We start from the raw sequence: 23,759 nt of genomic DNA, 5'->3' as shown, positions 1-23,759 counted from the left end.
TGTTGCAGAGCATCCTCTACAACATGTCAATTGTGACCATATTGCCTGTTTCATGACTCGCACCATCTGGGTTCTTCCACCAGACCCTAGTTTCTCAGAACTCCACAGGTGGGAACTAGGGCTACAACATATCCTTGGTTCTCGCCACACACCTGACCTTAACTTACATTAATTTCTTCCATCTCAGCATTTCGTCACAGAAACTATCCTTTTCTTCACCCTGTTCTAGTTTTGTACATATTTCATTGTCTTACCCATCTATTTTCATCATCCCCCTTCTGCCTCTGTTATGAACACTGCACTTAGCTTTTCGCTCTTATTAATTCATGCACGATGTTTAAGCAGTAATCTTTGTCTTTCATATTACCATGTATTCCACCTTTTAAAGCTTTAAGATTTCCAAATCTCATCTAATGCAGTCCCCAACAATCAGTCTTTCCTTCTCATCCTGGGCAGTAAGTCTCCCCTGACCTGCAGCTCTGGGTGACTTTCTCAAAATCTACCCCTCTTCCTAGACCTCTCCAGGCCTTTTCCTTCACCCCTCTTCCTTTCCCTTCAACCCTTCTGCCTGAAGAAGGCAGAACTCTCTTATGTGTGTGTTCTATCGTGACTTGGTGAGTAGATTTTTTATCTATCTGATTAAATTATTTTGTCTAAAATTGATTGTTTTAATTGTTATTAACAGGAACATGGGGACCAATTAACTCCATTGAAAAGAGATCACAAAAGTGAATATATTTTCCAAAATGTTTTCTGTATATTGTATCATTTTGGTGATGTCATCAAAATCTCTTCCTTTATTTGGTGATTTGAACAATGTTTAAAGAAAGAAAAGGAAATTTCTGCGATAATGGATGTGCTTTTTCATGTTACAGTGAGGGAAAACTTTTTCTTGCATTTTTAACTTTGAGTGACCTTCATTTGCAATTTTAACATTTGTGACAAGTTATTAGAAAATATCATATTTTCTGTTGATGTGCTACAATAGGTGCTCAAAATGTTTTTCACATTGTTCTAAGCACAGCCATCTTTCCTTGAGCACTTCGATTACTCTAAAGCACCTCTGCATCAGCAAATGAGTGATATGTTACATGAATTATTCATAACATACTATGTTCTAGGGCACAACTGATATAAAATGTTTTTGGTACAACCCCAGAAGAAATAATCAAGGGGGTTAATTCTGGTGACTGTGGTTGTAAGTTACTAGCTCTTCTCTACCATAGTGACCCCACCTGATGTCACTATGAAACCATTACTGTTGACTGCTATGGCATAACTATCCAGAGGGTGCACATCATAAGGTGCACAATCTCGCATTTAAGCTGGTCCAGGGCCAGTCTGAGTCAGTTGTGATGCAACATGTGGTTTGCGAGGTGAACATGCTTTTGGTTTGGCTTAGGTTTTTATATTGTGGACTCTATTTGTCACAGGTGTAACTTTGATACAGCATGGACTGAACTTTTCTTTGGAATACAGAGTTAAGATAGTTTGCACTATTTCCAACAATCATCTTTTATATATTTCTTACTCGGAATAATATGGGTAACCTTTTACAAAATTGGCAATGACTCAGGACTCATGATAAGTGCAAATCAGGCCTTGAACATTTTTGTAATTATGTGGGTTTTCAACCAGGTGACATTTACAACAACTACTAACTCAAACTGTGCATGGTTATCAGGAGCCAATGACAGCCATTTAACAAGCAATGCAGGTGTCACCAAATGTCATAGTACAAGCAGAGCTCACAATAAGCAGAAACATTTTTAGAATGATGGGGTTATGTGGTTTGCAGCCAAGTGGAGTGTCTCAACCAAGGGCTCTGTTGATTCTGTGACAGTCTTGGCTGCTCATTTCCAGACCTGCATTATGGATTGAAGAATTTTAGATATAAACAGATTGGAGCAAAGGTTCCATACAGTCCATGGACTTCATTTAAATATGCCAGGAAAGAAATTACTAGCCAAAAAAATATGTACTCGCATTTCGAAGAAAAGCAAAGAAAAAAGTATAAGTGACAAACAAACAGAGAATAAGAAGTGCTTTAGACGAGTTACAAGCTGTGCCATTGAATAAACGCAAATTACCAAGTGATTTAAATTGATTAGGCAAGAAACAAACGATCAAGTCGTCAGCCAAACAAAAATTACGATATGGTTTAAACTGAAGAGGACAGATGTGGATGAAGCAAAGCTTATACAAGCTCCAGAAGTTAACTCACCAGCTGATTGCCACCAGCAATCAGAAGCCACACACAAGAAAGATACTGAATTTTTTTTTAGGGTAAATGCTGTATTAGGAATGCCATTAGATAAAGAATCAGAAACCATTTCACCTAAAGTTACTAAATACCCAGATTTTGCTATACTACACCATAACGTTCAGTCACTCACAAATAAAATTTCCATGTTGGAAGCACTACTCCAGTATGCACTAAAAATATACACAATTTGCATTACTGAACATTGGCTATGAAATGATGAAGTAAAATTAACCTCAATCTCAGGATATAGGTTAGCAAGTAATTTTTAGCTGAGAGTTTTCCAGACATGGTGGCTCTGCTATCTTTGTGAAAGAACAAATAAAGTTCTGTGATGTCAGTAAAAGCTATATTGACTCAATTGAAAAAGACTTTGAACTTTTGATTACTAAACTGCCAGGGCTTAATTTCATAGTTATTAACATATATAGAGCACCAAGTGGAAACTTGTGAGTTTTCATGAATAAACCAGAGGTTCTGCTGAACAGGGTCAGTACACTAAATATGAAGATAGTGCTTTGTGGGAATTTCAGTATTGATTTTTCAAAAGACAGCAGCACCAGAGATGCTTCGATAAATATGACCAACACATCCAATATGATCCCCACAATACACTGCCCAACAAGATTAACAGAATGCACAAATTCCATTATTGACCAAATATTCATCTCAGAAACAAATTACAGATTCACAACCAGAGTACTGAGCATGGGTTATAATGATCATGAGGCACAGCTGCTGTGTGTAGAAATGCCAACAAGTAGTAGCAGTTCTGAAAAAGTAGTTGAAAAAAAGAACCTTTTCTGAAGATAAGATTAGAATTTTTAATCTCTTACTGGCAAAGGAAAACTGGGAAAGCTTCGCCACTCAGAACAAAGTTGATAGCATGTACACGAGTTTTCAGAGTATCTTTCTTCACTATTTTAATGTAGCATTTCCAAAAGTAGTTAAAACAGTAAAACCCAACAATAAATAATAAGCAATGGGTAACTAAAGGCATAAAAATTTCCAGTGAGAGAAACAGATTCCTGCAGTACTGTCATAAGAAATATAGAGTAACCCAAGAATTCACAGGTTATTCAAAAGCCTACCAAAGAATCTATGGTAGAGTAGTCAAAGAGACAAAAATTATGTGGAATGACAATTTGATAAGAAACTCGTCTAACAAAATGAGATCCACATGGAGAGTTATAAAGAGAGAAACTTGTAGTTCAGCACCAAAGAAAAAGAATGTATCATTAACACTAGAAGGCTCAAAAGTCACAGACCCAAATTCAGTCGAGGAAAAATTCAATGAATACTTCACTAGCTGAAGACATCATTCAAGTACACTGTCCAAGTTTCTCCAGCAAGTCAGTGATCTTGACTGCTTCTATGTATGTTTATGAAACAAACCCCAATGAAATTATAAGTAAAATTAAATCATTAACCAATAAAATGTTAAGTGGTCTTCATGAAGTACCTGATTTCATATTAAAAGCATGTGCTCGCCACATAGCAAACCCCTTGGCAAAAATTTTCAACCTCTCTCTAAAAACTGGTGTATTTCCAGATATTTTTAAAATAGCAAAAGTTTCACCACTGCTAAAAATAGGTTCTTCTGAAAAAATATCAAACTACTGACCCAAGTCAAAGTTAGGTTCCTTCTCAAAAATTCTAGAAAAACTCTTTTATGACAAGCTTTTAAGTTTCATAAATTAATATGCTCCTTTTACAGTACAATAACATGGTTTTAGAAAGTCTAAATCCACACAGACAGCAATTTTCGAATTCCTAGACTGCATTTTAAAATCCCTTGATTGACATAAATTAGCTGCAGGTATTTTTTTAGATCTTTCAAAAGCCTTTGACATCCTGGACCATAACATTCTGCACAAAAAATTAGAAAGACGATGAGTAAGAGGTGTAGCACATAGTTGGTTGTGTTCATACCTAAAAAACTGCAGGCGGAAAGTATCACTTCAGTATGAATTCAACAAAATGAATAAAACAAGAAACAGCTCCTTTCTTTTTAGTGAATTAACAATAAAATATGGTGTACCACAGGGCTCAATCTTAGGTCCACTACTCTTCTTGATTTATGAGGATGACTTAGTTGAATACATGAGTCCCACAAAAACTATCCTGTTTGCCGATGACACCAGCATATTGCTCACTGGATCCATTCCAGAAACTTTGCAGTCCACAGCAGAAAGTTCTATGAAAAGACTTTCTGAGTGGTTCACAAAAAAGAAACTCATTATAAACACTGAAAAAAATGTGTGTGTGTCGATTTTCATTTAATTCATCCAACTAATTGAATGTCTATTCAAGCACAATTAAAAAATGATCTGCTAGGAAATGTAAGTGTCACAAAATTTTTGGGTCTATGGGTTCAGCAAGACTTAAAGTGGGACACACATATAAATAACTTGTCTAGAAAATTATCATCTGTGTGCTATGGCCTAAGCATTTTAAAGGGTACAACAAGCAAAACAGCAGAACTGCAGGCATACTATGCACAGTTCCACTCACTAGTCCGACATGGGATCGTTTTCTTGGGATACTCAACTCACAGTATAAAGGTTTTTAGAATGCAAAAAAGAGCTCTAAGAATCATTTGTGGCCTTAAAAAGATGGAGTCCTGTAAATCCAATTTTTCTGAGCTTGGTGTTCTAAATGATCCAAGTTTATTCATTTATGAAAATATCTTGTTCACTAAGGAATACCTCCTGAAAACAGGAAAACTACTACAGAACAAAAATGTACACATCTATAGTACCAGAGGGAAATCAAATATACATAAAAAATATCACAGAACAACCACCTGTCAGAGGAGCATAATTAACATTGGTGTAATACTACACAATAAGATACCAGTGGAAATAAAAAATGCTACTCATCCAATATTTAAAGCTAAACTAAAGGCATTTATAGTAAAGCACTGTTTCAATTCTGTCAGAGAATTTCTGAATACATACAAAAATTAATTGTAATAGGTACCTATTTTTAATTTGCCTACTATTTTCCTAATATTATGTATTATTGTAACTTATCTTTGACCTGTCCAAAATCAATTCTACAATTTGTGCTGTATGATAACACTGGACCAACAAAAAATTTAAATTGTCGATGTATTCATAACCCAGTTCCTGAACTCATTGTCCTCCAGGAAATTAGTCATGCTCAAATTATTCTCAGAAGTGAGAGCTGGCTGAAACCTGAAGTACATAGCTCTAGGATACTTCGAGAGGCATGGAACGAGTATCGAAAATACAGATTATACAACATAGGAGGGGTGCGGGGTGGGCGGGAGGTGTTCATTATGTCAACAAAAATATAGTGTCTATCAAGGTCGAAATTTAACCTGACTGAGAAGTTACCTGGACATGGATAGCAGTCCCAGGTAAATTCAAGTTAATTAACAGCATGGTTTAATAATCAAATTCAGAAAATGCTGAGGGAACAGAGATTGGTGCACTCTCAGTTCAAAGAACATGACAGTGCTGACAGGCTAAAGTTAGTAGAAATTCATCTGTCAGCAAGAAGATCAATTCATGAAACATACAGTAACTTCCATCAACATACCTTGGTGAAAGATCTCACTGAGAACCTACAAAAATTTTGGTCATAAGTAAAATCACTAAGCAGGTCAGAGGCTTCTATTCAGTCACTCATTGACCAGTCTGGTGCAGCAACAGAAGACAGCAGAAGGAAAGCTGAAGTTTAAAATTTTGCATTTCAGAAATCATTCACACAGGAGGATCGTACAAACATACCATCGTTTTGACTGTCACACAGACTCCCGTACTTAGGACATAAGAATAGGCATCCCTAGTGTAGAGAAGGCCAGGGCCAAATGGAATCCCAATTCAGTATTATGGAGAGTACTCTATGGTATTGGCCCCTTACTTAACTTGCATTTACTATGAATCTCTTCCCTAGGGCAAAGTCCCAAGTGACTGGAAGAAAGTGCAGGTGACTCCTGTATACAAGAAGGGTAAAAGAATGGACCTGCATAATTACAGACCAATATCCTGAACATCAGTTTTGCTGAAGTATTCTTGAGGACATTCTGTATGGGAGCTTATAGATAGTAACTTTTCCCTCACTCTATTTGCCAGTGAACTAATAGTCGTATTTCATACCCTCCCTCGTGCACCATACAGTGGGTCATACAATGTGGCTGTAGATGTAGATGTAGATGTAGCAGAAACATCTCCGATGTCATCCACGTTTACAGCTTTTTCATCATTTAATGAACAACATGAAGAGTGGCATGTTTACTGTCAATGACTGAATTATATTTTTCGGCTTGTCAAATTTTCAAAACCGAAAAACAAAATGACATGTTCTTGTCAGGAAATCCCAAACAGTAACATCTAACACAGAACTCGTAGCCTTTAATGAAGCCAGTGGAACTTGAGATGTCTAGAATATTTTCTTTATTACATTTACAACATTTTTCAACAAAAACAATATTAGGAAAGGATAGATTGCTACTCACTATAAAAATGACATGTTGAGTTGCAAACAGGCACAATGAAAAGACTGTTACACATTTAGCTTTTAGCAAAAGCCTTCTGAACAGAAAACACATACACATTCACACAAGCAGGTCCACCTTGTGCATACATGATTGCTGTCTCTGGCAGCTGCAACTGTCATGCTGAACAAAAGCAGCAGTCGGATGTGGGATGGGAAGCACAATATCAGGACACTGTGGTGTGGGGAGATGGGGGTAACACTCATCTCATAACACTTCCTGCAAATGTAGTCATTCTGACATCACATGCAATACTGACTACATTCTAGACTGTGGTGTTAACAATCGATCTGACAGACACCTTGTTAATCTGGCATATGTAAAACTTTTTCGTATAACAACCATCAGTATGATGGTTCAAGACAACAGCACATTGAAAATTTATCACAAATACATCACCCTTATCATTAAATGTCAGTAAATAGCCCATCAAAAATATAAGTCTTCAAGAGACAATATGATAACTGAGACATGAGCAAAAATCACATTATGTAGTTGAAGGTGGAGGGGGAAGAAAGAAAAGGAAAGGAACTAATAATATCAGCTGCACTGGGACCTTATGCGGAATCAGTGATAACGAGTGAAAATATGTGACTGACTGGGACTCAATGTAGGACTCCTGCTTATTAAGCAGTTGTGTTAACCAGTGCACCAATCAGACAAAGTCTTTATTGTGAATGAGTGGACTATCTTGGTATGCTCCCCAGCCAACCAACACTCGCTCCCAGCACCACCTATGCGCAGTCCCTATCCATGTCCTCCATGCTTGCTGATTTTAGATTCCTGCTGGAGGTCTAATGTAAATGTGCATGCACATGGAAGGTTATGGATTAAATGCCCATCAAGATGAATCAATTATATGAATGTGTGGTGTCCAAAACAACAGACACCATGCAGAATCCACAGCTATGATTCCTATTATGTAACTGAAGGTAGAGGGGGAAGAAAGAAAGGGAAGGAACTAATGATATCAGCTGCATTGGGACTTTATGCTGAATCTATGGCAATGAGTGAACATGTGTGACAGACTGGGATTTGAACCTGGAATCTCCTACTTATTAGGCAGTTGTGTTAAGCACTGCATCACACGGACACAATGTTTATTGCAAGTGTGCAGACTATCTTGGTATGCCACCCGGCCAACCCACAATCCCATCTAGTGCCACCTATCCACAGTCCCCATCCATGTCCTCCATGTTTGCTAATTTTAGATTTCCACTGGGGGTCAAATGTAAATATGCACCTGCACTGAAGATTGTGGATTAAATGCTCATCGAGGAGAATCAGTTATATGAATGTGTTGTGTCTGTTCTTCTGGACATATCTGAAAGAACAGACACCATGTGGAATGCACAACTGTGATACAAACTATGTAATTGGAGGTGCAAGAAAGGGAAAGGAATTAGTGATATCAGCTGCATTGGGACTTCACACAGAATCAGCAGCGCCGAGCAAAAATTTGTGCTGAGCTGGGACTCAAATCCAGGATCTCCTGTTTACTAAGCAGTTGTGTCATCCAGTACTCTACCCAGACACAGTGTTTGTCACAAATGTGGGGCCTATATTGATAATATCCCCAGCCAAGCCATAATCCTGCATTTTCACTCATTGCTGCTGATTCCGCATAAAGTCTCAATGCAGCTGATATCATTAGTTCCTTCCTTTCCTTTCCTTTCTTCCCCTTCCCTAAATAGCTGCAAGAGAAATGAGGAGCAGTAACATTCATATTCAACCTCCTCACAAATATTTGGTTCTTTATTTCCAAGTATGTGGGAATTTCTTACTATGTGGTTAAGCAGGAACCTAAGAGGACTACTGTAAGTGCTGTGACTGAAATGAGGAGCAATAAAATTCATTTTCTTCCTTCTCACAAAGATTTGGCTGTTTATTTCCAAACATGTGGCGATTCTTAGTGTGTTCTTAGGCAGGAACCTCAGAAGCAAACCTAAATTCCTGCAAGTGAAACGATGAGTAATTACATTCATGTTCTTCCTTGTAACAAATATTTTGCACATAACACTTATCTAGTAAGACTTCCTGCAAACCAGTGGCACTTCTTTTGATTTGCATATTTCTGCCACTAATGACATGGGTGAGCCATTATCCATGTAAGAAAGGCCCACATCAAACACTAACAAAATTCGTCAGCAGTTACTGCAGTTGACGATACTGCAAGGGACATAAAAATGACATCATATTTGCAGGAAATAGTATGAAAACAGTGTTATCCAGGGCAGGTGGGGCAGGAGGAAGGGGTGGGGGGGGGGGGGGAGGGGAGCAGAGAGGGGGAAATGATGGGTCGATATGTTGGAAGAGAGCAGCATACAATGAGGGTGAGGGGATGTGAACAGAGAGGGGGTGATAGGAAAGAGGTGGCAGGAACTGCTGGGTGGAGGGTGTGGGACTGTAGATTACCTTATGTTGAAGCTGGGATAATTTTGGGAGTGGAGTTCAGTAAAGTTGGTGGTGGAGAGGAGAATCCAGATGGCCTGGGTTGTGAAGCAGCCACTGAAACAGAGCATGTTATGTTCAGCTGCATGTTGTGCTGCAGAGTGGTCAATTTTGCTCTTAGCCACAGTTTGGCGGTGACCATTCATCCTGGTGGATAGCTAACTGATAGTCATACCATCTGGTTGATAGTCATACCAAGTCATACCAATATAAAAAGCTGTGCAATGATTTCAGCAGAGCTGTTATATGACATGGCTGCTTTCACATGTGGCCCTGCCTCTGATGGGATAGGATAAACTTGTAACAGCACTGGAATATGAAGTGCTGGGTGGGTGTATTGGACAGGTCTTGCAACTGGGTGTGCCACAGGGGTATGATTCCCATGACGAGGGGTTGGAATCGGGATTGACAAAGTGATCAACTAGGATATTGTGGAGGTTGGGTGGGCAATGGAACCATACTTTAGGAAGGGTGGGAAGTATCTTTGGTAGGATGTCCCTCATTTCAGGGCATGATGACAGAAAAAAACAAGGCCTTGATGAATGATATGGTTCAGTTGTTACAGTCTAGAGTGGTATTGGGTGATGAAGGGGGGCACTCCTTTCTAGCTGGTTCTTGGATGTTGTGGGAGGACTGGGGTTGTGTGGGGAAATGACATGGGAAATTTGTTAGCAGACTAAATCTGGGGGATAGTGCCTGTCTGTTGAGGCCTTGGTGAGACCTTGAGCATACTGGGCAAGGGAGCTTTTGGCACTGCAGATACACTGTCCTCATGTGCCCAGGCTGTATGAGAGGGATTTTTTGGAGTGGAAGGGATGACAGCTGCCAAAATGCAGGTACTGTTTTTGATTGATGGGTTTAATGTGGACAGAAGCGTGGATGGAACCATCAGAGAGGAGGAGGTCAATGTTCTGGAAGCTGACATACTGGGTTGAGGAGGACCATTTTAAGCAGATAGGAGAGTAGGTATTGAGGTTGTGAAGGATCGAGGATAGGTTGTCTAGTCCAAATCATGAAGATATCATCAGTGAACCAGAAACAGATGAGAGGTTTAGGGTTGTGTGAGGCTAGGAAGGTTTCCTCCAGATGGCCCATGAACGGGTTGGCATAGGAGTGCGCCATGTGGGTGCTCATGGCTGTAACGTGGAATTGTTTGTATACCTTCCCTTCAAAGGGAAAGTATTTGTGTGTTAGGATAATGTTAGTAAAGTGTACGAGAAAGACACAGAGGGTTTGGAGTCTGAAGGATGTTGGGAATGGTAGTCTTCAATAGTAACAACACCATAAGCATGTGCAATGTTAGTGTACAGGAAAGTGGCATCAAAAGTTGTGAGTACAGATCCAGGCGGTAAATCAACATTTTCTGCCTAAGTTTTGTGTTATCCCAGAAAATTATTTTGTAAGACATTATTGGGTAGAAATACAGAAAATATGTTGGTTGGAGGTTGATTTGTTTGTTTCCAAGGTTAGCAATTATATGAAGGGCAAAAGTAGCTGAACTTAATTGTTTGAGAAGCACAGTTAATATGCTTCTTCCAGGACAAGTTTCATCAGTATGTGCACCTAAATATTTGGAGCATTCTACCCTATTTACTGACTCCTGCACATGTGCTACATCAATTGTTGATTTGATTATTTGTTGTAAGAACTGAAAATGGTGTTTTTTTTTTCAAAATTTAGGGAGTGGCCATTTTCTGAGAAGCACTTTATAATTCTTTGTAAAATATGATTTACCTTCCTTTCTGTTGTTTTCTCTCTAATGGGATTTATTATAACACTAGTATCATTCGGGCATCACCCAACCTGCATCTGCAGGACTATCTCCATCCATCTTGTGTGTATAGACATATTCTGCGGCTTCTGCAGCACCACTGAAATCAATGTCACTTCCTCCATTCTGGTCAGCAGCCACCTGCTTCTCCACTCCCAGTGAGCTCTCCAGTCCAATGGTGACTGTTGCATCTTCCTCTAAGCCTCATCATGCCTAGATCTTCCACTGTAACACCTGTGGGCATCAACACATTGCCTTTCTGGTGGCAATTCCTCTGGGCCATTGGGCCATGCACTACCTTCACCTTCTCCTGTGACAGTTGTTGTTAGAGGTGGTGAGGTATGGGGTAGGGGAGTGGGGAAGTGGGGATACAATAGTGCCATCCAATTTCACTGTGGAAACTGAATAGCTGATGCAGCATTACTGATGACCATTGCGGTGCCACTACCCAGAGTGTGTTTGTCATCAGGAGCATCCTCCAAGGATACCATGCCAGGATCCAGCATAAAAGACAAGCCAGGGCCTGTCTGAGTCAGTTGTGATGCAATCTGTGAGGTGTGCAGCAAGTGTAGTTTTAGTTTGGCTAGAGTGTTCATATTGTCAGAGGGGTGTCTCTGATATGGCGTGGACTGAACTTTTCTTTGAAATACAGACTTAAGATAGTTGCACTGTTTCTGAGAAGCATCTTGTGTGTACCTCTTGTTGTGAATGAACTGGGATTAGCCCCACTGATACTGATTGCGGATTGACTTTTATCAAAATCTACCAATTCATCATCCAAGAAAAAATTATGTATGGAACACCTGGCCACCAAGGTAAATGTGCTGGGCACCTGTCTTGCTGCAATCACATTAACAACCAGCTGGAACATTTTTTTAGTAATTCTGTCAATGCAGTTAGAGAGACACAGAGTATTAGTCTGCGTATAATGCTCCACACCTGCTGGTTGTCTTGATGACATAAACACTGAGGGTGCTCTCCAGACCAATAGGCAGCATTGTGGTATTTTACCTGTTATTAGATTTGAAAGTTCCTTCATGTTCACAGTATGACAAGCATGTAGTACAATTTTTGGTTTGTAAACCATGTGCTGAATGTGATTCCCATCTATAAATCAACTTGGCTTAAAATTCAAGAAAAATAATGAAGTGATATGGATATAAACCATGGAAAATTCTCTAGTCAGTACTACTGCTTGCTCCGAAGTTCCATTATATTATCTGAGTAGAAAAATGTGGTTTGAGATTTTATTGCACTATGAATATAATTATGCACTTCTATCAAATCTTCTGATTTGTTTGTTATGACTATGAGTCAGTTGGCTAATTGCCAAAAAACATGTTGCAACTTGTCTGGACAATCTTCGTATCAGCCTGCATAAAATAAAACCAATTTGTTGTAGGCAATTCTTGTGTCATTCTCTGAGCACTATAAGCATATCAAATGCCTCATCATTAGAAAATGCCATTACTAAATGATTGGCATACAAAGACTGAAGGCCACCCAGAAACTTTTGCCAATGTACAACCAAAATGCCTCTTATTAGACTTCAGTGATTGAAATAGCAGTGGGAAATGCAAATTACAGTTTGCACCCAGTTTGATTGAATGGGATGGCATAATTCCTGGCAGGGAGAATTTTTTGGTATCACTGAAACAGCACAAAACAAACAAAAAACATTTTAGACAAAATTGTTCAGTTGTGATACCTTCCCAATAGTAGAATTTCTTGTTAATTTACACAAGTGACATTCCGATGTTGAGATTGTTTTCTCCAGATAATGGAAAGTTCACCGTTATAGCTGACATTATCTAAGTTCCTGTAAGGTATATCTAAAGCAACATGTATAATGAGAATGCCAAAGTACATATCATGCCACTGTTGTTGATGGATTCTTATAGTGATAGTAGTGAATATAATATTTTCTAATCAATATTTATGTTTACAAGAAAGACAAATTTGCTTTCTGTGGAATTTCTAGTAACAATTAGATAAAAGTTCATGTATTAAACCTCAGAAGAGTGAATTACTTCATAAAACAAAACTAGAAAAAAAAGTGCAAATAAAGTTGTATGTTAATATCTTATTGTTCTTCCTTCAGTGACTGTAGTACTTAGTTACTTCATTGTCTCATTTGCTTAAACCATCTTTCATTTTCTGCCGGAGATGAAGAAACTGGAGACACTGAATGTTAGTGTTCATAATGTTTTTTTTATTTCGTATCTCTATGTGCTATTACCTAGTAGATAAAAGTGTGTTACACACAACATACAGGTATTCTGTCTTGAGCAACATAAAAGATGTTCCACCTTCTTCTGCGGTGGAGCTAGCGACATATATGTGTTTGTAACTTAAATAGTACCACCTGCCATAGCTTCATTGTTTTTGTAATACTTTTTATCTATTGTAATGACACTTAAAGTAAGCAATTATGGTGGATCCATTACTTGGTATTAAACCATGTTTTGGTGGTACTACTACTAGCAGTAATAATAACAACAATACTAACAAGAATAATATACAATATGCTATTTAATTTAAAGGTGAAAAAAGTATTATAAAGCACAGAACCTACTGATAGAGGAAATACTGTTGACTTTTAGACATACTACTGATTTAATAGTTAAACTGGGCAAAAGGATTTACTGTAAATGAATAGTAGAGCTTTCATTGTATAATCAAGTTATGGAATCAATTACATACGTTGGGTAGTAACCCATTCTGACACAGTTTACATCAGTAGGCTCACAACTATCTATTAAATTACTATCTTAACTTATACTGGATTGCAGTTAACAATGGGATAATAATAATTAACCCCACAAGAAACAACAAAAAAACTCACATGTAGAGAGGAGAAGGAAGGGTAATATGTAGTGTGAGTGAGTGAGTAAGTAGGTGTGTGTGTGTGTGTGTGTGTGTGTGTGTGTGTGTGTGTGTGTGTGTGTGAGAGAGAGAGAGAGAGAGAGAGAGAGAGAGAGAGAGAGAGAGAGAGAGAAGATATTGCTGTTGTTTTGTTGTTTTTGTCATGTCAAAGGTAGGAGGTAGGGTGTGGACACCATATCGTGACAGTCAGCCTTGAGTGTAAACACATGAGAATGAAGACCTTCTGAATGGAGAGGAGTGGTGCTAAGGATCAAACTCCACCTCCCTCCTGCAGGACTGGCAGCCTACATCCATATTCTGTGATTCTGCAAAAGCAGAACTGACATTTGTCATAGGGATTGCTGATTCTTTCTAGTGCTGTGAGTGTCATATTTGAACCCTGTGATGAATCAAGATCAGTCTCTTCACTCTTTTCAAAGTAAGAAAAGAAAACAATGAGCAATGTGCAATCAAAAGAAAGCATTCAGTAATGGATACAGTGCAACTGCTAACTGAGGTTGGTAGTGCAATAAATTTAGTAGTTCAGGCCCAGCCTCTATTGATATCTTAGGCAACTGTATTCCAAAATACTCCCCTCCTAAAACTGCCACATTAAGTGTCAACATAATCTGTTATTAAATATAAACTAATAAATAATCATGATAATGAAACTGTAAAATAATCAATATCATGCAACAATTTAAATGACACCTCCAGGGAAGGAGTGTCTGTTGGCAGCACTAAACATTGCATCTGCTGAAAATAAGTACTGGATGGCAATTCAGTGTTCTGTTAAGTAAAATAAATATTTAGCTACAAAACAGAAGTAGCAGCTTACTTACCAGGATATTCCACAGTTATATTTTGAATTACATTGTCTGAGTTGAACATAAATACCACAAATGAGCCATTCTCAATGTGTAAGTGGACAAAATTATTTAAATGGTCATTAGCATAGAGCACAAGTGAATTTTTGTCATATGTCCTCAGATTTATGAGAAAACTCTTTGTAAGTACTGATGTAAAAATCTTTTTGTAATCATCATCTGGTGTTGTTTGCAGGTAATTTCTTTTAAAATAAGATTCCTTAGTCACAAATGTGAGTCCATTTACATTTATATCTGAAAGGAAACAGCAAAGTGGTAACTAAAAAATGAAGCCAGACAGACGAAACATATATTGTCCTTAAGTCTCTAAACAGAGCCAACTGCTTATTAACAGAAGGAAAAGTGTAGCCGTATGAATAAGAAAATTTACTTTGATGTGTATTTGTACTGATTTTCAGTCTTCTTTATTGAATGTTCCATATTCCATAGATGGGTGTTAATGTATGAAGCATGCACCAATCTCAAAGTTACAAATAATATTATGCTGAAAGTCAGTTTTCATTTATATATGTACTGAATCTCTGCTGAAGAACAAAACTATAATGAAATATACAAACCCAATGGGTAATGGAAAATATAAATGGAATAAAAATAATATGAATTAGGACGGACTGCTGAAGAACAACCACGTCCAATAGCTAAGTCTACTTTTAAATGTACTTAAATGTGCCTGTCTCTCACTCAATGCCTCCTATATATGGCGAGTAGCAGTCTACCTTAATTCACATTGTCACTAAGACAACAGTTAAGGGTTAAAAAAATAACCCATTTTTGTAGCTACTACAGCCATCTGGGCACTGAAACATGGATTCCCTATAATGGAATCCACCTCACTGCTAAGACTTTCCTGTGTTATTATTTACAAATACAATCAGCCCGTTTCATTCCACAGGGATTGTCTTGAGGGTATTTGTCAAAATGAACACGCAAGCAAAATGTAAATCACATTTACGTTTACAGACTGGAAATTGCATTTTTAAACCAAAGCAGCTGAGATGGATACTTCACTGCTGCATATATGTTACTCATGGCACAAATAAATAAATTGAGACTTAAGTGACGGCATGTGCTCTTAGACTGGCATGACTGTGACTGTCATACCACAATATATGAATGGCTACAATATTGCTAAATAAAATACATGTTTGCTTACACATTCATCATGACAAAGACATTTTAATATGGCCTGTGAACTTAAACTGGGTGGTTCTGTTTGTATAGAGCAATACACTAAAGAGCCAAAGAAACTTGTACACCTCATGTAGGCACCCAGCGAGCACACAGAAATGCTGCAACACAATTTGGCATGGACTCGAATAATATCTGAAGTAGTTCTGGAGGAAATTGACACCATGAGTCCCGAAAGGCTCTCCATAAATTCATAAGAGTATGAGGGGGTGGAGAGCTCTTCTGAATAACACGTTGCAAGGCATCCCAGATTTGCTCAATAATGTTCATGTCTGAGGCGTTTGGTGGCCAGCACAAGTGTTTAAACTCAGAAGAGTGTTCCTGGAGCCATACTGTATCAATTCTGGACATGTGGGGTGTTGTACTGTCCTGCTGGAATTGCCAAAATCCATCAGAATGCAGATTGGACATGAATGGATGCAGGTGATCAGACAGAATGCTTACATACATGTCACCTCTTAGAGTTGCATATAGACATATCAGGCATCCCATATCATTTATACTGCACATACCCCACACCATTACAGAGCCTCTAGAAGCTTGAACAGTCCCTGCTGACATGCAGGGTCCATGGATTCATGGGATTGTCTTCATACCTATACGCATCCATCCACTCGATACAATTTGAAATGAGACTCGTCTGACCAGGCAACATGTTTCCAATCAATAGTCCAATGATGCTGTTGACAGGGCAAGGTGAGGCATAAAGCTTCATGTCGTGCAGTCATCAAGGGTACACAAACGGGCCTAGCTGCTAACATACTTCACATACGACCAGAATCTCTTTGGATTTTCTGCCAGGTTTCGAGACAAAGTTTCATTTTGGAAACTGTTATAAGCATCTCATATTGAAGTGAGCGTTAAATTTCAAGCTTCTGTAAAGGATCGCACTAAATTTCAAGCTTCTGTTAAGGATCTCCAATCTTGGGGATTTTGCATCTGTTTAAATTTGGCATGTTTGTTTCGTTGTTTCTGCAACTGTGTTCTGACTCATTTTACGTACCAAGGAGGATCAGCTCCATCATTTGTTAATTTATTTGGTATAAATCTCTCAATTGCTGCTGATACTATTTCCTTGAATTCAAGCCACATCTGGTCTGAAACGTATGATAAGCAATAACTTCTCGGCTGTTAAAAGTCTCCAGCCCTGATACAGTCGCCACTTCACCATCACAAACTAAAGCCACAGTAGCCCTACCATTACCATGTGCACTAGCATCAGCATTAGTAATTAGTTGATAAAAGGCAGTGGAACAAAACTACGATCACTAAAGTCACAACTATATTCAAAAATTTGAAGGCAGCTGTGTCTAAATTTTGTCACACCCAAAGCCACTGGCTTGGGAATATATGGATATCTAGTGATCATCTGATAAGTATGACAAATGATTATCCTCTTTGCCATCGCTTGATGGTACCTGGGCCACCACCTCCTCATTATAGTTTTACTTAGCGTCGCGCGTGCTATTGCTCCCGGACTAGAAGCAGATAAGGGACTTGGCTCATTACTGGTGGTGGAAGTTGCAGTCTGATAACTGGCAGCTACATAAGTGATGTTTCTGGTGAGATGTCATCAGTCATCAAGCAGCAGCACGTGCAGCAGCAGCGTTATTTTAGGAGGAGAAGGCGTTCATGCCTTACAGTGTATAAAGCTATTGATAATATATTTATTATTATGAAGATCAGAGTAGGTGCACAAGTTACTCATCATGGTCCTTCAGTGTTTTGCAGATGCGTACTGAATTTAATGCGTACTAATGCTGATGCTAGTGCACATGGCAATGGTTGGGTTTCTGTGGCTTTAGATGATGGTGGTGAAGTGGAGACTGTATCAGGGCTGGAGACTTTTAGCAACTGAGAAGTTACTGCTCATCATACATTTCAGATATGTGAAGCTTATAAGAGAGATCGTGGTTCATTTTACTATATGTCTACAATGCCGTTGGTTCTTAGGACATGCAATCATAGTAAAGTAAATGAATCAGGCTCTGTGTCTGTATGGATTAAAGGTGCACTGAATTGTGCCAAGATTGAAGTTGTTGAAGATGTGACACATTACTATAGAAATTGAAATAAAGTACCTGTCCTTTTCTTGAGAAAATAAAAAAAAATTTCACAACAGCAAAAAAGAAACCTATGGGCCATGGAAAATGACCCATCCCAAGTCATCCAGATAACTCTTAGAGGGGGAGGGGGGGGGGGGGGGAGCTGTGCTTCCATTTTTGGTTTTTTTATATATGCAGGGTGTTACAAAAAGGTACGACCAAACTTTCAGGAAACATTCCTCACACAGAAATAAAGAAAAGATGTTATATGGACATGTGTCCGGAAACGCTTAATTTCCATGTTAGAGCTCATTTTAGTTTCGTCTGTATTTACTGCTCAATGGAGCACGTTATCATGATTTTATAGAGGATACTCTACCTGTGCTTCTAGAACATGTGCCTTTACAAGTACAACACAACATGTGGTTCATGCACATTGGAACTCCTGCACATTTCAGTCGAAGTGTTCATACGCGTCTCAACAACAGATTCGGTGACCGATGGATTGGTAGAGGCGGACCAATTCCATGGCCTCCACGCTCTCCTGACCTCAACCCTCTTGCCTTTCATTTATGGGGGCATTTGAAAGCTCTTGTCTACGCAACCCAGGTACCAAATGTAGAGACTCTTCATGCTCGTATTGTGGACGGCTGTGATACAATACGCCATTCTCCAGGGATGCATCAGCACATCAGGGATTCCGTGCGACGGAGGGTGGATGCATGTATCCTCATTAACGGAGGACATTTTGAACATTTCCTGTAACAATGTGTTTGAAGTCACGCTGGTACATTCTTTTGCGGTGTGTTTCCATTCCATGATTAATGTGATTTGAAGAGAAGTAATAAAATGAGCTCTAACATGGAAAGTAAGCATTTCCGGACACATGTCCACATAACATATTTTCTTTCTTTGTGTGTGAGTAATGTTTCCTGAAAGTTTGGCTGTACCTTTTTGTAACAACTGGCAGCAAATGAATGTGCGTGTGTGTGTGTGTGTGTGTGTGTGTGTGTGTGTGTGTGTGTGTGTGTGTGTGTGTGTAAAATAGAGGGAAACATTCCACGTGGGAAAAATATATCTAAAAACAAAGATGATGTAACTTACCAAATGAAAGCGTTGGTATGTTGATAGAGACACTAACAAACACAAACACACAGACAAAATTCAAGCTTTCGCAACCCATGATTGCTTTATCAGGAAAGAGGGAAGAAGAGGTAGAGACGAAAGGATGTGGGTTTTAAGGGAGAGGGAAAGGAGTCATTCCAATCCCGGGAGCGGAAAGACTTACCTTAGGGGGAAAAAGGGACAGGTATACACTCGCACACACACACATATCCATCCACACATACACAGACACAAGCAGACATACGTAAAGGCAAAGAGTTTGGGCTTTCGTTTGGTAAGTAACATCACCTTGCTGCCAGTTGCTAAGATATATATCTTTGACATGCTAGTTCACTATGTGCGGTGTTCTAGGTACTTTGCGTTGCCCACTGGGCATTCTAGCGTGACACTACTAGTTTTACTTAGCATCGCACATGCTATTGCTCCTGGACAGGAAGTAGATAGCTACTGGCAGCTGGAAGTTGCAGTCTGATAACTGGCAGCTTATAAGTGACATTTCTGGTAAGATGGCATCAGGCGTCGAGCAGCCGCATATGCAGCAGCGTCGACACAGAATAGTTATGTTGCGTTATTTTAGGAGAAGGCATTCGTGTCTTACAGTGCATAAAGCTATTGATAATATATCTATAACTATGAAGAGCGGAGTAGGTGCGCAATTTATTCTTCATGGTCCTTCAGTGTTTTGTGGATGAGTACTGAATTTTACACTTACTAACGCTGATGCTAGTGCACATGGTAATGGTTGGGTTACTGTGGCTCTAGTTTGTGGCTCCTTGAGTATTGAATCTGATAAGTTTGTTCACACATGGAGTACCATCTACTTCAGCATGAAAATGCCAGATCACATGTGAGTGCTGCAACATCTCCTACAATCTGACACCTTGGATCCACTGTCATGGATCATGAAATCCCAACTTGGCACCATGTGATTTTCAACTATTTTCATAACTTAAAGAACACCTTTGTGGATTTTGCTTGAATAGTGATGAAGTGATGCAAACAAAGATGAGGGTGTGGCTCTGTCAACAAAATCAAATATTATACAGCGACGATAGCAACAAGCTTTTCTCTCGTAGAGATAAATATGTTCATCATCAGAGTGACTAAGTTGAGAAATAGATATGTAGACAAGAAGAATAAAGATGTAGGATGTTCATAACATTTGTTTTATTTGACAAGATTTAAGAAGTTTCACATAAAAAATTTCAAGGCATTACTTTTCAGCGTGCCCCCATAGCTGCTAAACTATTGCACCTAGTGAATGATATGTTATAAGCAAGCTAGCACACCTAAAAATAGGCCTTTTAATATAATCAAACAATGGAAACTCCAGGTATGAATAGTAACAATGTAGGAAATGGCAGATTACTGTTTACCATATGAGAGACATGTCAAAAATGACACTTCTTCTTTACGATAAGTAGCACTGTGTCTTTTTAATATAATGATATTTGTAACTAGCTTTTAGCCTGCAGCTTTGCCCATGTACAATACTTCCAATATATTTCACTCATACATAGATACCAGAGACACTTAACATATTTGTACACATATTTCTTTTATATCTTTAGAAATGTACCTCTGAATTCTGAGGAAACTTGTAGTTCTGTCAGAAACCGACTGTTATTTTGAGAAGAAGGACTGTCACAGGCAACTGGCTGATTCTCCACTGTTTTACTCCATTCAACTCTACAGAGGACGTTAAATGTATTCGTGGTATCAAGCCATGTGGCATGGCATGGCCCCCAAAACATGCTGGCAAAATTATTGGCTCACTGTAGTGCTCATCCATGCAATGTGGATGATGCACTGAACAGTGCAAGTAAGAGATAGATTGTGCTTCACACTTTTAAAGTATTCCAAGTCAATTACTTACAGGAACAAAATACCAACAGGCCATTTTCAGATGCTTCTACATGTCATACCTTCTTGTTGGTACCCCCACCCCTAGTGACTGTAATCATATCTTACTCCCACAGTATTTTTATACAGACAATGAGTCTTCTATATACCAAATTTGGTTGAAATTACTCCAAGAATTCATGATTTATGCTTTTATGGCACCCCCTTCCACCCGAAACCCTCAGCCATAGGAAAGATAAGGGTATCTTACTGTCAAGAATATTTCTCTAGATAGCCAATTTTCGTAGAAATTCCTTCTACCATTAGCAAGATATGCTGATATGTCACTGCCTTTGTACACCCTTCCCCCACCTCTAGGGTGAAACATCATTGGGACTGTCACCAAGATGTCGAGGGACACCTAAAACTATGGAATTGATAGTAATATTTTTGTATGTCATGCCTTCTCATTCCCACCCCTAGGGATGGCTGGGGTATATTGCCCCACAATATTTTTATACAAAAAATTAGTCATCCTGAGTTAAGCTTCTATATTATCTGCTTGTCACCCCACCTATGTCTGTGGTAGGGGGTTCTGGCACCAACAGAAATCTTCAAGGGCCTGCACATAGCTCATCAAAGTTTCATCATAACTGGATGAATAGTATAGGGATGCACAGAAGATGAACAAACAAACAAATCAAGAAATATATTAAATGATGAAGATTTTATGTATTAGATGATTACTATATCATCTGACACCATGAATTACTTAAATTATGAGAATACTTGGTAAACTTGTATTAAAATATTCATCAATGGAACAGAGAGACAACTTCAATTAAAATCACATGGTACAGTGATGAAAATCCTGGGTAGAACATAAACACAATGCTTAAGGAAAACCATTTACCTCTCGGAGGAGGTTTTGAGTAGTTGATAAGAAGGAACATAAAAGAAGATGAATCTCTTCTCTGTCTGATAAGTGAATGGGTTTACTCATTTCACTGCTTATATTCCATTCACAATTGTGTGTTACCTTGGTAATTTTTCCACATGGTTTCCTTTCATTCTGGAATGAAATATTGTATGACATAATTTACATTCTACACTCATACTGCCCATCTATTTCTTTCTTTTTACTTCTATCTTGGCTTTCCATAAGCACATTAACTACTTTCTACTTATTGTGATGTGCAAGAACATGGCATCCTATAACAGTCAAATTAACTGCACAGTGAGCCAAGCACTGGGCTGGGAGAGTGAATATGTGTGTGTGTGTGTGTGGGGGGGGGGGGGGGGGGCGCACACGTGCATGCACTCAAAAGTATACACTGATGAAAAATTAGTTGTATACTATTATGGTATCACACACTTATCAATATCAACAGAAAATAGCAAATGGTTTCATAATGTTTTGAGAGTTCAAATTGAAGCATTGTAATCATTTTCCCTAGGGTACTTACTAGTTTCACACAGAGGACCACGATGAGCCCAAGGATTTTCACAGATGCATTGAAATGTACTCCAAAGCTCCTTACATTGTGCACCGTTTTTGCATGGATTTGGAACACAAGATGGCTTACAGTCTTTTATTATTTCAGACAAATGGACACTCATATAGGAATATATATCCAGAACTTCACCATTGACGACTAAGCCTCGGAAGCATCCTATGAGGCCTTGCTTGACAGTGCTCATTTTCAAAAGGTCTCTAAAAATGAAGAAAATACTTTTTAAAATGGAAAGTCCTGTGTGGAATGTAACAATATTATAAAAAGGATAGTTGCTACTCACCATATAGTGATGATGCTGAGTCTCAGATAGGCATAAGAAAAAGACTATCAGAAAGTAAGCTTTCGGTCAACAAGACCTTTGTCGGTAATAGACAAAACACACACTCACTCACACACACACACACACACACACACACACACCTCAGCAGCCAGAGACTGTGGTCATGTGGTCACATTTCTATGGAACAATTGCCAAAGAGTATTTGTCCATGTACACAATAAAGGTGGGATGGATGGAGGAGGAATATGGTTGTGGACAAATAAAATTTGGTCTAGGCAACCTGGAAGCCTACTGAAGAAGCCTGCTCCTTTAGTATGGGATCAGTTTCGTTCTCATTGAATGGATGTTAAAAATAGACTGAATGAATTGAAGACTCAGATAGCTGTAATTCCTGGAGGGCTAACTCATTTATTTCAACATTTAGATGTATGTATCAACAGACCATTCAAGGGACATATGGAGGAGGAGTGGAGCGATGGATGTAATCTACAGATTTTGAAACTATATCATCAGGAAGGAGGAAGAGACATAGAATTTCTCAAATTTGTGAGTGGGTCAAAGCTTCATAGGACTCTATAAAAACTGAAAGAGTGATTCAATCATATAAGAAGTATGGAATCAGTAACGCACTGGATGTTATAGAGGATAATTTATTGCATGAGGATTTAGATCCTGACATGGTGGCTTCACATATTCCTTCCTCCAGCTCTGAGGATGGATTTTGAGGAAAAATATTAAAAGGTAAGCAGTTTTTATTGCTTATATTGTCTAGATATAAAAAAGGGTCTTAAAAAGTGGGGGGTGTATCTTTTATGCCCGGTGTGTCTTGTATACTGGCAAATGTTTAATGCCACAATACTATTATGCACTTTTATATGTCTGTGTCAGCAGAACTAATCATTTGTCACTTGAAGATATGTAGTAGCTAGCAATTCTGTCTCATAATTTTGTAGTTTTCTCAACTGAATTTTCCTTTTGATACAATTACTAATTTAATTAG

At 38.6% G+C, this 23,759-nt stretch overlaps 1 protein-coding gene across 6 annotated transcripts in view; it reads right to left on the bottom strand.

The window, feature by feature from the left end:
* LOC124788247 (neurexin-4) overlaps nt 1–23,759 on the bottom strand; it is a 545,350-nt gene that overhangs the window by 174,777 nt on the left and 346,814 nt on the right. For all 6 annotated transcript variants that reach the window (XR_007016075.1, XM_047255435.1, XM_047255434.1 and 3 more), the window contains exons 21-22: nt 22,429–22,676; nt 14,718–14,996 (exon numbers count right to left, since the gene is read on the bottom strand). Coding sequence is in view for 5 of the 6 variants with exons in the window: in XM_047255435.1 (XP_047111391.1) it covers nt 14,718–14,996; nt 22,429–22,676 (527 nt within the window). In the remaining variant the exon portion in view is untranslated. The remainder of the gene's footprint in view (nt 1–14,717; nt 14,997–22,428; nt 22,677–23,759) is intronic.

This window comes from Schistocerca piceifrons, chromosome 3 (assembly GCF_021461385.2).
Source record: "Schistocerca piceifrons isolate TAMUIC-IGC-003096 chromosome 3, iqSchPice1.1, whole genome shotgun sequence".
In the NCBI taxonomy this organism is placed as follows: Eukaryota; Metazoa; Arthropoda; class Insecta; order Orthoptera; family Acrididae; genus Schistocerca; species Schistocerca piceifrons.
The sequence above is the reverse complement of the archived record's forward strand: the minus strand, read 5'-3'. Positions and strand labels throughout refer to the sequence as shown.